This window comes from Microtus oregoni, unplaced genomic scaffold, assembly GCF_018167655.1.
Source record: "Microtus oregoni isolate MIOR12 unplaced genomic scaffold, Mior012 000006F_ref0000085, whole genome shotgun sequence".
Taxonomy (NCBI): Eukaryota; Metazoa; Chordata; class Mammalia; order Rodentia; family Cricetidae; genus Microtus; species Microtus oregoni.
The window spans coordinates 36364797-36377183 of record NW_024543065.1 but is presented as its reverse complement, the minus strand read 5'-3'; the positions used below and the strand labels follow the sequence as shown (position 1 = coordinate 36377183).

The 12387-nt window shown below is 46.4% G+C and overlaps 1 protein-coding gene across 1 annotated transcript in view; it reads right to left on the bottom strand.

Moving 5' to 3' along the window:
• Positions 1-11674, bottom strand: part of Sim1 (SIM bHLH transcription factor 1) — a 67718-nt gene extending 56044 nt beyond the window's left edge. The window contains exons 1-2 of the mRNA XM_041654692.1: positions 11396-11674; positions 2206-2288 (exon numbers count right to left, since the gene is read on the bottom strand). Of these exons, the coding sequence (XP_041510626.1) occupies positions 2206-2288; positions 11396-11570 (258 nt within the window). The 5' untranslated portion in view covers positions 11571-11674. The remainder of the gene's footprint in view (positions 1-2205; positions 2289-11395) is intronic.
• Positions 11675-12387: the final 713 nt, after the last annotated feature.

The window sequence follows — 12387 nt, the reverse complement described above, 5'->3', positions numbered from 1 at the left end:
GCAGGCGGATCTCTGTGAGTTCGAGACCAGCCTGGTCTACAGAGCGAGTTCCAGGACAGGCTCCAAAGCTACAGGGAAACCCTGTTTCGAAAAACAAAAACAAAAATAAAAGGTTATGCAGAAGAGTGGAAACACAGAGAAACTGAGATTTTGCTGTGAGCCCGTGTCATCTCTCCAACTGGAAACCAAGATGTTGTGTAAGTAGAAGTCTGAGAAGGGAGATAATACATTCTTAAATGTCTAGGTGGCAGCAGGAGACAAAAGTTGAGAGTCCAGAAGGGACTAAACAGTTCAGGTGACAAGTGTTAGTTTACGTCTTGCAGAGTCTTTGGAGCTGTGAGAAGAAAAAGGAGTTAGGACTTTTCCAAATGACACCACAGGCAATATAGTATGACAAAGAAGAAGAAGAAGAGGAGGAGAAGGAGGAGGAGGAGGAGGAGGAGGAGGAGGAGGAGGAGGAGGAGAGGAGGAGGAGGAGGAGAAGAAGAAGAGGAGGAGGAGGAGGAGGAGAAGAGGAGGAGGAGGAGGAGGAGGAGGAGAAGAAGAGGAGGAGGAGGAGAAGGAGGAGAGGAGGAGGAGGAGGAGGAGGAGGAGGAGGAGGAGGAGGAGGAGGAGAGGAGGAGGAGGAGGAGGAGGAGGGGAGGAGGAGGAGGAGGAGGAGGAGAAGAAGAAGAAGAAGAAGAAGAAGAAGACGACGACAGAGAGAAGATAAATTGGGGAAATTGTTGTTGGACCACAGGAAAGAAGAGAGTGCTGGCACTAATGTCACCTCCTTCTTTGCACAAATGACTCTTTTTCACCAAATCCTCTCTAACTCAGCCCATTTCAATTCAGAAAGAGGCCTCCTCTTTCCCTTTCTGATTTTGCTCTGAATACCCATACCACCAGCAGCACCAGGGCATGCCTAAGAATGAAAACATCAGAAAGTCAGGGCTTTTCGTGGGGCACACCACTGTGTCTGCTAGCTGAATTAGTTAAGGAAAGTCCTTGATATCAGGACAAGTGGAGCCTGTGTAGGGACCAGTAGGGGTGTGGGAGATCAGACTGGAGGGAAGTGGGAGCCAAGGGAGAGGAGAGTGAAGGACCCCTGAACTTCAGAGTGTTAAGGAACTGCCAGAAGTCTAGTGAAAGAAACCCCTAGAAAAGTATAAAGGAAAAAGCTGTTTGGGTTTTTGTTTTCTTGCTCACACTGCTAGGGAAAAAAATATACAGGAACTAGAAGAGATGGCATGGCAAAGTCAGGTACTTCATCTGAGGTAAGATGTTTCCGCAAAGGGAGCTATGGGCTTTTCTAGATAAATTCAAAGCGGAAGTCAGATCAGTAGGGAAATACTCACCCAAGCCCTCTCTTTGTTCAGTTTTTACTTGACTGAAACATCTTGCCTCTAGGAAGGAGAGGGGAAAGCAGCACTGGGAAATGAAGGACTCAGCCTCAGGACTCTGTTCCTGTTGACTGCTTCCTAGGCTTCTTAGGTTCCGGGATACTACGCTAGGAGACCCTAGTGGACCCGAATAATAGTAGAGGGTGCAGGGTGAGGGCAAGTGTCAGTCCTAAAAATGCCACTGGGATTTTATTATTTAAAATATTTGCTCTGCAACTTAAGCGGCCAACAGGCAGTTAAAAACCTTCTGCACTGCAAATAGCAAGGTAATGGCCACCTCACATTGTTTAAACTCATTACTGGGGGTGCGTACGTGTGTTGTTGTTGGGTTTGCACAGAGCTTGGATTAGCCTAAAGTGAGGGGCACTGACAAGGGGGTATGCCTGGGAACTACCGGGAAGAGACGAAATGAGTTGCAGACGCAGCTGGATCCGGAATGTGCCGGCTTAAAGCACTGAGGGCATTTGCAGCAGATTCCGGTTATTTCCTTTGCAAATTCTTCATTTCAGACGCTTCTTCAGTCCTGCGTCCCAGGCCTGGTGCAGCGCGTTACAGTTTTCTTAGGCGAGAAGCGACAAACGAAACTCCCTCACTTGGATGGAGCCCTCCTGGGGCCTTGCCAGGCTGATTTGCTACCTTGGTAGTCACTTTGCCTTCCCTTCAACCTTTCAGGCACCACTGGTCCAACCGCACCCAGCTAGATTAAGAACTCAGATCTAAGGGGAACTGTCTATTGGGACTCCCTCCCTCTCCCTCCCCCCATCCCCCCAGAAAACAAAAGCCCGGGTGGTGCCCAGGCGGCCGGTAGTCCTGGCATCTATACCTGTAGTAGATGGGAGCCGAGTTCTCGACCAACGTTGTCCAAGGGACTGGTTCGACTGGTGTGGCCCCACGCCTCGCCAAGCCCTGTGGAGACACACAACCTTCAGTGAAAGACAGTCGGGGGCTAGAATGCAATTACGGTTTCTGTCACTCGGGGAGCGGGAGTAGCGCGGGTTACCACCGCAGGTTTCCAGATGCGATCTGGAGAATGGGAGACTAGGTCCCGCAGGAGTTCTAGAGGCCTCAGCCCTGGATAATTCCAGCACTATCTTCAGAATGGGTTCCTGTTTTCTGGTGGGAAGAGTATTTCTTTTCCCAAGTTTTCATCCTTGTCCTTATAAGCAACCTGAGACCAACGCAAATGGCACTCAGAGAAAACAGAGGCCACCGGCCATATAGGCTCAGTCCCTGGTGGCCTTTCTGATTGGTTGCCGGGCTTTCTGGACCCTGGTTTCCCTCAGCCTGACCTGAATATTATTAGAGAAACCCCTATTTGGGGTTGACTTCCAACTTCTCTTTCACCAGCATCTCTAGACCCTGCCTTATCCTCCTCACCCTTATTTCCCCTCCCCACAAAAACCACCGCCTACTTTTTTTGGAGTCAATTACCTTGAGATGCCAGTCATTCGGCACCATTTTCGCTCTCTTCTGGACTTAGAATCAGTTTCCCCTCTTGTCCAGTACCATCTATCAACAAAGACAGGCATTCCTCCCCTTTGTTTTAACGTGTCAACCTTTCAAGCCTTTGACATCAACTTTTTTGAATATGCTTTAAGAAATATTTATTTAAGAATCCCCATATATCAGTATACAATATGGTCTCTACCCGTATTGAGAATGAAATAAAAATAACAAAAAGATGCATAGGTGTGTTCATCTATTTATGAGTATCTTTTACATGTTGCTGATGAAATTACTTCAGTAGTTAAATCCTTTCGTTTTTACATCACGAACAAGACTTAATCGTTTTCTTTTTTCTTAAGGTGACCTATTTCGTTAGGAACAAATACTTTGAAACGTATTTGTTTGACACGTAACAAACAGGCTTGAATTGTAATATGGAAAGGAGAAGAGTTTTTCACACTAAGACATCCGGTTAGACTTTTTTGAAGGTGTTAGCTAGGACCTGCTTCCTAAGCGCGTGATCAAAACCCTGACAACGAGTAATGGCAAGCGCCCCTCAGGCTCAAATGGGGTCTTTCTGGGTGTTTGCACACCTAAATAAATCTAACGATTTCCGCACTGCTCTGCAAATATTGCGGCTTCACTCCTGCGGCTGCCTCCCTCCGTTGATAGCGCAGTGTGATCCTCCCTGACGCTCCAGCACGTCTGGTTTCCCTCCCCAAGTGACTCTGTGATCCTAGCCCCAGTCATCCTCGTGGACCAGGAAGGGGGGCGGGGAGGCTGTCACAGTCACCTATACAAATCTCTTCGATTTTGCCGTCCCCCCCCTCCCCTTCCCTCCACTCCCCTCATCCTCTTGAGTTTTGGCCCCGTGAAGGAGTTGGCCACATCTAAGGAAAAGAGAAAGGTCCTTCCTTGCTGAGAGTTCCGAGGACTTGAGTGGCGTCAACCTTGGGCCCCTCAGACCCCTCAAAACCAGAAGCTTCGTGAGATCAGAGGACAGGACATTCCCGCTGGTCCTCCAGTGGGCTGAGGCTGCGGTTGTCTGAGACTAGCTCTCGCAGCCCCACAAGCTAGCAAAACTGCGTTTTTAGGCAAACAAACGTCTTTAATAGAAAAATTTGAGGGTCGCCTGGAACCGCCCGGTACTCTAAAGACCTGAAAAAAATCACCGGGTGGGGTCGCGGGGTTGTCGGGGGCGTGTAAAAAGATCTTGCCTCCGAACTCTTGGCGCCTGTTTTGCTTTGTCGGGTTGTGCCCTCATTAGCATGCGCCTACAAGGGAAAATAAGACTTGCCCACAGGTTAATAAGCAGCCCGAGAGGGTGCGGGTGCGAGCTAACAAGGGAGTCCCTCCCCGGCCTGTGCTCCCCCCCCCCCCACACGCACACCTGGGAGGAAACTTGGTTTCACAGAGGCTGAGTTCTCTTTTTGTCCGCAGAGAAAACCTGTCACACGGTTGAGGCTGGGTTAATGTTTTATGAGGAACCGACTGCCCCGCTCTGCCAGTGGATCTCATCTAGGAAGGAGCTAGCCCTCCTAACTGTGGAGGACCTATCCCCAAACTAGTTCAAGGTTCCCATTTCCCCAAATCTTAAAGTTCTGCCAGGGACCCTCTCACCTCTTTCCTTCGATGAATCTTCCCAGCACCCGGTTTCAGTTGTCAAGGGGGCGGCTGAGATTTCGTTTCTGCACTTGCCCTACCGCAGAAAATGCCCAAATCCTTTGATTGTCTGTTTAAAATGAGGAGGAACCAGCTCTCTTTGCGGCGGGATTACAGTGAGAACAAGATCTAAAGATCCCCTTGTAACTCGGTGAGGCAGAGGGAACAGGGTTTTTGCAAAGGAGAAAAGGCGCTCTGTGAGGGAGGCGATAACTAAATCAGGTTTCAGACAAAAGGATTTTCCCCAGCTAAAGTGGCTGAAGACAAAGGAAAACATAATCTATTTTGGAAGATTTCCAAGATATGCCACATTAACCTCAGCAGATAAATTTTGCTTCTCTCAGGCCCCTCTCTTCCCTTAAAGTCTGGTTTATCGTATTTACATAAGTAGCATTAGAAGGGATGTATCTATTATGAATCTAAAGGGCTAGCTCACATTTCATGTGAAAACCCAAGCAAGTTTCACTGTTGCTTTACCCTTGGTGCGCGGTTGAGCCATTTCCATTTAAATACCCCCTGACCCAAGGATTACCTCAATGGACTGACTGCGCGGGTTTTGTAATTTCCTGAAAATGAGATTTCGATTTATAAAACAAGAAACCAATTAGTAACCAAATGAGGCGAAGTAGATCCACTAAAATTGACCTAATCCCACAGGCACCATTTAGGCCCGTTCTTGGTGAATGAATGATGAGCCCCAGTCTAGCGCGCGCTCAAAGCATCATCCAGCTGTGTTATTGCAAGCAGCAAAAATAAATTGATCGGGCTTTTCCTTCGAATGAATTTCATGCCCTTGACAAAATACAGATTACAGGCCAGGCACCATTACCGCCTTTGCTCGACCGGAAAGAGAAGAGCTTGTTGTAGTGGCCCCTTCTTTCTTTCCTTCGTCATCAGCACGGCATCTCCATAGAAATGTGCCCCCCACCACACACACACACACACACACACACACACACACACACGCAATGCCTAGTATGCCTTTGAGGCAATAGGGAAGTGTCCCATGACCCGTCTACCACCGGGGACGCGGTGAGACAAGCTCTCGCATATTCCTTCTAACTTCAGGTCCCCAGAGGCTAGTAGCTGCTACTTGGGAGGAGTGTGTTAAAAAAGAAAGTCAAAACCGGCCAAATACCACTTATTCCTCACTGCAGGACTTGTGAGCCCTGACTGAAAGCACTGTCAGGGCTAGCGCTCTGGGTTCTGGCTCTGAGCGGTTCAGCCACGGAATTCTCTGGGGTAGAGAAGGTTGTGGAATTGGTGCTCCCGGCAGAACCAATTCCTCCTGCACTGCCAGAGCAAAGCACTTCGTCCAACACCAGAGCGCCCCAGTATCTCCACTGGAGTTGGGAATTAACCCAGGCCACTGCCGGAGAGTGGGCTCTCCGGAGGCTCAGTAGACCAACCTCGGCAAGGCCGGTCCTGTATCTCTGCGTGAACCCACAACTGGTGCCCTTCCCCTGCGTGCCCGCCTCTCCCGGGGCAGAGCCAAAGTAACTGTGCCAGGAATCTTGTAGTGTGTGTGCGCGTGCATGCGTGTGTGTGTGTGTGTGTGTGTGTGTGTGTGTGTGATTCGCAACTCAACTCAAGGCCGCAGGTCACACACTGGTCACATTCTCCGTGCTTCATCCCGCCCCAGAGTTTATGCTTCCGGTTGGGAAACAGAGGCTGTCAACCAGGCTGTGTAACTCGGACCGCACCCGCTGCGCGTCACAGAACACTACAAGCACTCGGGGGGGGGGGGGGGGGGGGTAGTAGGGTTTCCCCAGGTCTAGTTTAAAACCGGGGACCAGTGTCCTGCATGTAGGCTGAAGGTGTCATGCGCGATGATCCAGGGCTTTTAGTCTTCGGAAATGCCTGAGGCTTGGCAGTGCCATCTCCGTACAAAGACCTGCGCCTCCACGGCAGGGTGACTCCGCACCTGGTGACCTACGGATCCAGCCCTTCCGCGAACAGGGCACGGACCCTATCTCCGCTGAGCTTTTAACCACCGGACTGGCAGAACAAAGGATGTATCACACTCTGGTGTCTAGCAAAGCCTGTCCTAAAGTTAGGGGTGACCGATTCTCCGTGGACCTAAGATCCGGTTGGTTTGTAAACTGTGCCCTAAAAGGAGAGATGTCATAAAAAGAGAATCCAATACATCACGCGGACATGGTGGGCTGCGAGCTTTCTGCGATGGAAAATGCCTGCACCGTAGGGTCGCTGATAAAAAGCGACCCGGGGCGGGGTGGGATTGTGTGGGAAGGGAATGGAAGGAGGGGAGAGAGTGGGAACTTGGATTAATGTTTTGTTTTGTTTTGTTTTAAAAATCTAATTTTTTTTTTAAAGAAGCGACCCGGGGTCTAAACAGAACCACCAGAGTATCAAATCTGTTTCAAACCTGCGGGAGGAAAAATTGCCCACTCTTCCCATTCCGTTCCCACTTTCTGAGTGGCAGGACTGATCCTAACCTAAATCTTGGCGGTCCAAGATGTGGGCAATGAGTGCCCCGCCCAAACTATTGATATTGTTACTGTTGGTTTCCTTGTCTTGAAAAATACCTACACTGACAAGGGAATATCGCAAGAATCCAGGAGTTTGCATTCAAAGCTTGCATCTGACTGCAAAAATTCAAAGCTAGCAAGATTCCCCAGAACTGTACGCCCGCCACCCGCCGCCAAGAAATAAACCAATTCTTCTATATATATTTAAGGTTGTTTTCTTTTTTTTTAATGGGTAATTGTGTTCTGGTTGAAAGCATCCCACCATTGCTTATGATGCTGTGTTCGTTGTTTGGTATTAATTAATGATATATCCATTTCCTTAAAAATTGTTTTTCCATTGATCAAGTCCACAAGTTCTAGTCTGCCTTGCACACAGTTTAATTCTGCACTCACTTAAAACGAACATTAAAAATGGAATTCAGCAGAGAAAGCCAGACTTGAGCAAAAACTGTGCTTAAAGGAGGCTTTAAATGAGAAAAACTTGTGTAAGAAAACAAACATGGAAACTCAATACTCAATCATTTCCCCAGGCAGCAAGAAAAACAGCCTTAAATCACACATCCACGTGAGAAACTGGCTTCTTTTTATTCTTTGGGTTTTTTTTAATACTCAGAAATATAATGATTAAGAATTTCAGGTTTTTTTATGAATATTGTAGGTCTTGGGAATTTCAACTCTGTGAGTATTTTTATTTTTCACACACATATTGACAATAAATCTTACTGATATTACCAAGATTCTAAACAGATTTGAAAGCATACCTGATCTTTCCTTTTATTCTGCATGATACTATGCCCCTAGCCAAAATTACTTTAGAACTGGGTAACAACTATGTTATTTTTTGTTTGGTTGGTTTTTTTTTTTTTTTTTTTTTTTTTTTGGAGTCAAAGTTCTCTGTAACTTTTAGAGCCTGTCCTGGAGCTCACTCTGTAGACCAGACTGCCCTTGAATTCACAGAGATCCTCCCGCCTCGGCCTCCTGAGTGCTGGGATTAAAGGTGTGCACAAACACCACCTGGCCAAAACTTCTTTTAAAGTTGAATTTGTCCTGTTTTGCACATACATAAAGTCATGCTGGTATTGTTTTAATGCCTTTTTAAATTTCATTTTATGTTATGTGCACTGATGTTTTGCCTACACACATGTCTATGTGTGGGTGGCAGATCTTGGAGTTACAGACAGTTGTGAGTTGCCACTTGGGTGCTGAGAATTGGACCCAGGTCCTTTAGAAGAACAGCGCTTAACCTCAGAGCCCTCTCTCTCCAGCCCCTTGTTTTAATACCTTAATACCATCTTTCTGGCTTTGATAACACCAAGGATTTATTTTTTTCTACATTCCTTAAGTTTTCCTTTTTGAGACTATTTTCAAATGAAACATGATTAATCAGATGATCTTCCCCCATGTTGAATTATCGTGCAGTACCCTTCCTTGATCTTCTTTTCTTCTGATTAAATCTCCAATGCTGATCTAATGCTTGTTCCTCCCCCTTCCTCATTTTCTTCCACCTCCACCTGTTCTTCTGGTTTGGGCCTCAGCTCTTAGAGGAAGGGTTACAGATGTGCACCACCAAACCCAATTTAAGAATAATTCTTACTTATTCCTGCATCATTGTCTTCTCCTCCCTCTCTCATTTTGTACTCAACTGTTCAGTATCATCTTTTCGGAACATGGACCCAGACAAAAGTCACTACACTCATTGGAGGGGGGCAGTTACAGGGAATAACCTGTTTTCTCTATCCACCTTTTATTCAGGGAAATGTGGGAGAATTTTTTGTTTGTTCACTTACCATAAATCCTTTGGGCATTTCCCAGTAGTATAAAAGTGATTTGTTAAAAAGGAGTTTTACAACGTTGTTATGCCTATAGCTGTGCATCAGATTTGTAATCATTTGAGATTAGACAACCTATAAAATCTGTCTTATATGTGATAGGATATTTACCATGATAAAATAGCCGTACTTATTCTTAAAACAAGAAATTATTGAAAACCTACTGTGTAGTAGGAATGCTTCAAGATGTGTAAAGTAACTTCAAATTTTATTTAGCATCACTAAAAAGATTACAGCGATAAAAAGTGTTCAGTTTTCCCTAAGTAAAGGCCCGTGTGCAATTTGGCACCCCCTGCAGGTAGTGCCTGGTTCTGCCGCTTGTCACTATTTTGTTCCTTTGAAAACTGCTGAGTTTTGTAATTGTTTGTCGTTGTTGTTTTCTTTGCTATCTTAAGGGGCTGTATTTCGCTTTGGGGTTTTTGAAGCTCAAACAACCTCAAAATTAAAACCTTATCCCTAGGTGCCAGCTGTTCTGATGATCCTGGCTAACTCATCGGGTGGAGGCCGCGGGTGAGTTATGAACTCCCCAGAAGCTGGAGAAATAAATGATGTGCCCAGAGTTCACACGTCGTGCATTCCCTCCTCCTCATAAACTCACACTCACCCGGAGAGGAGAGGAGAGGTGGGAGGGGCCGGGGTTCAGGAAGAGAGGGATATAGAAAGCACAATTTTCGGTTAAAGTAGCCAAATGGGATGACCTGGCCACCAAGAAGACCTCAGTGGAAATCTTTCCTGCCGCTCTTTTTAAAAATAACGAGAATTTGCTTTGGGTCCTTCTATCTCTTTATAAGGCGATTTTTAATTTTAAAGAGCTAGCGTCATCAGAAGAGGAGTCGTCTTTTAAAAACAAAAATAAAACAAACAAAAATACCCAGTCCGGCCCTCTCCACGGTCTGCACCAAGCAGACTAAGGTCTCTGGCCTATGGGTTCCGGTGCTCTGTTGAGTGACTGCTGGTGAAGTCGGCCCTCTATTCTTCTCCTGCGGTTATTCGCTGCCCCACAAGCGGCACCATATGCTGCTTCTGATCAAACAGCAAGCGACATCGGCACCGATAATTGAGGAGACCCACTAGAAATCACGCAGAAAGGGAGCCCACTGAGACCACAGGAGCTGACAAATCTCTGCTAATAATCCTGTTAGGAACAGCGCAGCCAGCGGAGTTCGAAATAGCTTTATTTTTATAAAGTAGGCGCTGACAGCATAAAAGACAAAGAGATCTCTTTTTAAAGCTGAAGGCGGTGCGGCACAATGGTGATTTTCCCATCTGCAATTCTCAGCACAATTTGGATGTGAAATGTGATTGTGTGTGTGTGTGTGTGTGTGTGTCCTTTCTCCTTGAAAAACAAACCCCAAAACTTTTTAAGTATTATAAACCACGATTTCTCTCCTCTTTGGATTTCAGGGTGAAAGGAGATGTTCAAGGAATTAACTATATAACACCACTAACGGAATTGAGAGTAGAAATCAACTACTTAGAAGGCTTTTGTTGTGGACCTGACTAATTTGTAGCATTTCTGAAAGCTTTTAAACAAAGATAAAGTGAAGAGAACTTCGTCCTCTAGTAATAACTACTCTCCCCATCAAAAACAGCACCCCTCAAATACCCAAAACCAACAGACAACATGTCAAGCGTTCTCACTTGTAAATAAGCACAGATCTTTCTCTAGAAGTTTTGTTTGTCTAGTAATCATTCTTTTACATTCTCAAAACTTCTTCCCCTAACAAAATATTTTTTCTATTCTGGTTGTTATTTGGCTGTGAGTAAAGAGCAGCAAATGGAAGATCAAAGCGCCCCTTCCCCAGTGCGCAATAACTTTTCCCAGTGAGCCAAAATGCTTTCACACACGACCATGTTTTGTGAAGGCTGCTTTCCTTCTCACAGTGAATTTGGGTCACTAAAATTCCGATTTGAAATCGTATCTGCTGTTACGTTATTCTAACTTCTAGGCCGTCTGAGAATTTGTCTGGACCTGTTTGCCAGCCCAACACTGAGGATACTTTTCGGCACATTCTTTCTGCTTTCCTTGAAACTTGGGTATTCTGAGCTCTAGTTTGGTGAACGTCTTAAATACTCAGAGCCAATTTACCATAAAGAGTCAAGAGACTGATCCAGTCAGGACATACTGTTCGTTTATATGTCCGCTCGCTCTTCCTGCCGAATTGTGATCCTTTTGAGAAACTAGCTGGCTCACCTTGCTCCACATATATAGGTCTAATCTATACCTAGAAAAAATAACAAACGGGCAATACTCCTGCTTTCAACTGGATACATTTCTGATGAGAGGAATAAAAAGGAAAGTCGTGTTTGGATTAGCAGTACTTTCAACTGAGCCAAGTATCTGAAGTGTTGACAAAAGCCCTATTGGGCTTCCTAACCGAAAATATCGTGTGGGCTGGAGAGGAAAGTATGGGGAACAGAGAGGGACTAGAAAAAGGACAAGAAGGGGCGTTTGGCGCTGACTGCTCAGGGTTAAATTTCCCTTTGCAGAGAATATATCCCCGCGAGGGCAAACACTAGTACATTTCTCTGCTAGCTAGGTAGACTTACGCCTTCTTTGAAATTCAATCTAGGTACAGCCGCTTACCTTCTGGGAAAACCACTCTCATTTTGAGATAGCTGGTCGTGAGTCTGATTATGGATGCTTTGTCCAGCTGCGAGGTGATAGCTGAGGGTAAAGGCAGTAATTTAGCCAGTTCATAAAATTCACTGTTTTCTTTCTCCCTCCTCGTCCGGGCAGCATTTTTAGACTTTTCTTTCATCGTGTCTCGGGCTCCCTTTCTTCTTACAACGTAAACTCCACAGACTCATCCAAAACCAAAAGTTAACTTTCAATTAGCGATCACACTCGGTAGAAACATAACTTTGAACGAAGAGGCTGAAATCGGCTCCGGGGAGACCGGAATGATGGAAGGATCAGGAAAGTGAAGCAAACAAACACACTTTCTTGAAATCGTGAGGTGTTTAAGGATAAGAAAATTGCTGGTCCACAGCAAATCCCGGCAATCCTACTGATTTATAAGTATAAAATGCTGGCAGGACTCCCGAAGAGCCAGCCTTTTCATCGGTTCTGTGGTGAGAACCCCGGTCCTTGGAAAATCGACATAATACCCGACGTTTGCTTTTTCGTCCCTCTGGCGTTCGGAGCCGTTTTTTTGTGGAGAACTGCAATTCCACGTAACTTCTTTCAGATCACTATGAAAACAAGAGCACCAGAGCATGAGAGATCTTTGGCTCGGCTAGACTCAAACCCACTACAATTCTGCAAAACGGCCCCAAAGGGCTTCTGCGCCCACGTTCTGCTCCTAGCGACACAAGGTATTTAAAACTTGGAGACTTTGGCCCAAGCCGGGTCGCCCGCAAGTCACGCTTGCCTCTTACTGGGAGATAGCCCCGACGGGTAAACGCACGTCTGCGGAGCCCTCGGCCGCGCACCGAGCCAAGCTCTCAGGCCGCGGACTCGGGAGTCCTCCGCACAGAATTCCTCCACTGCCCGCCACCCCGACTGCCTCTTGCGCGCGGGGCTCACGTCTGACCGGTTCCTCGAGAAGTGCCGCTTACGCATCGAGCCCCAGGGGA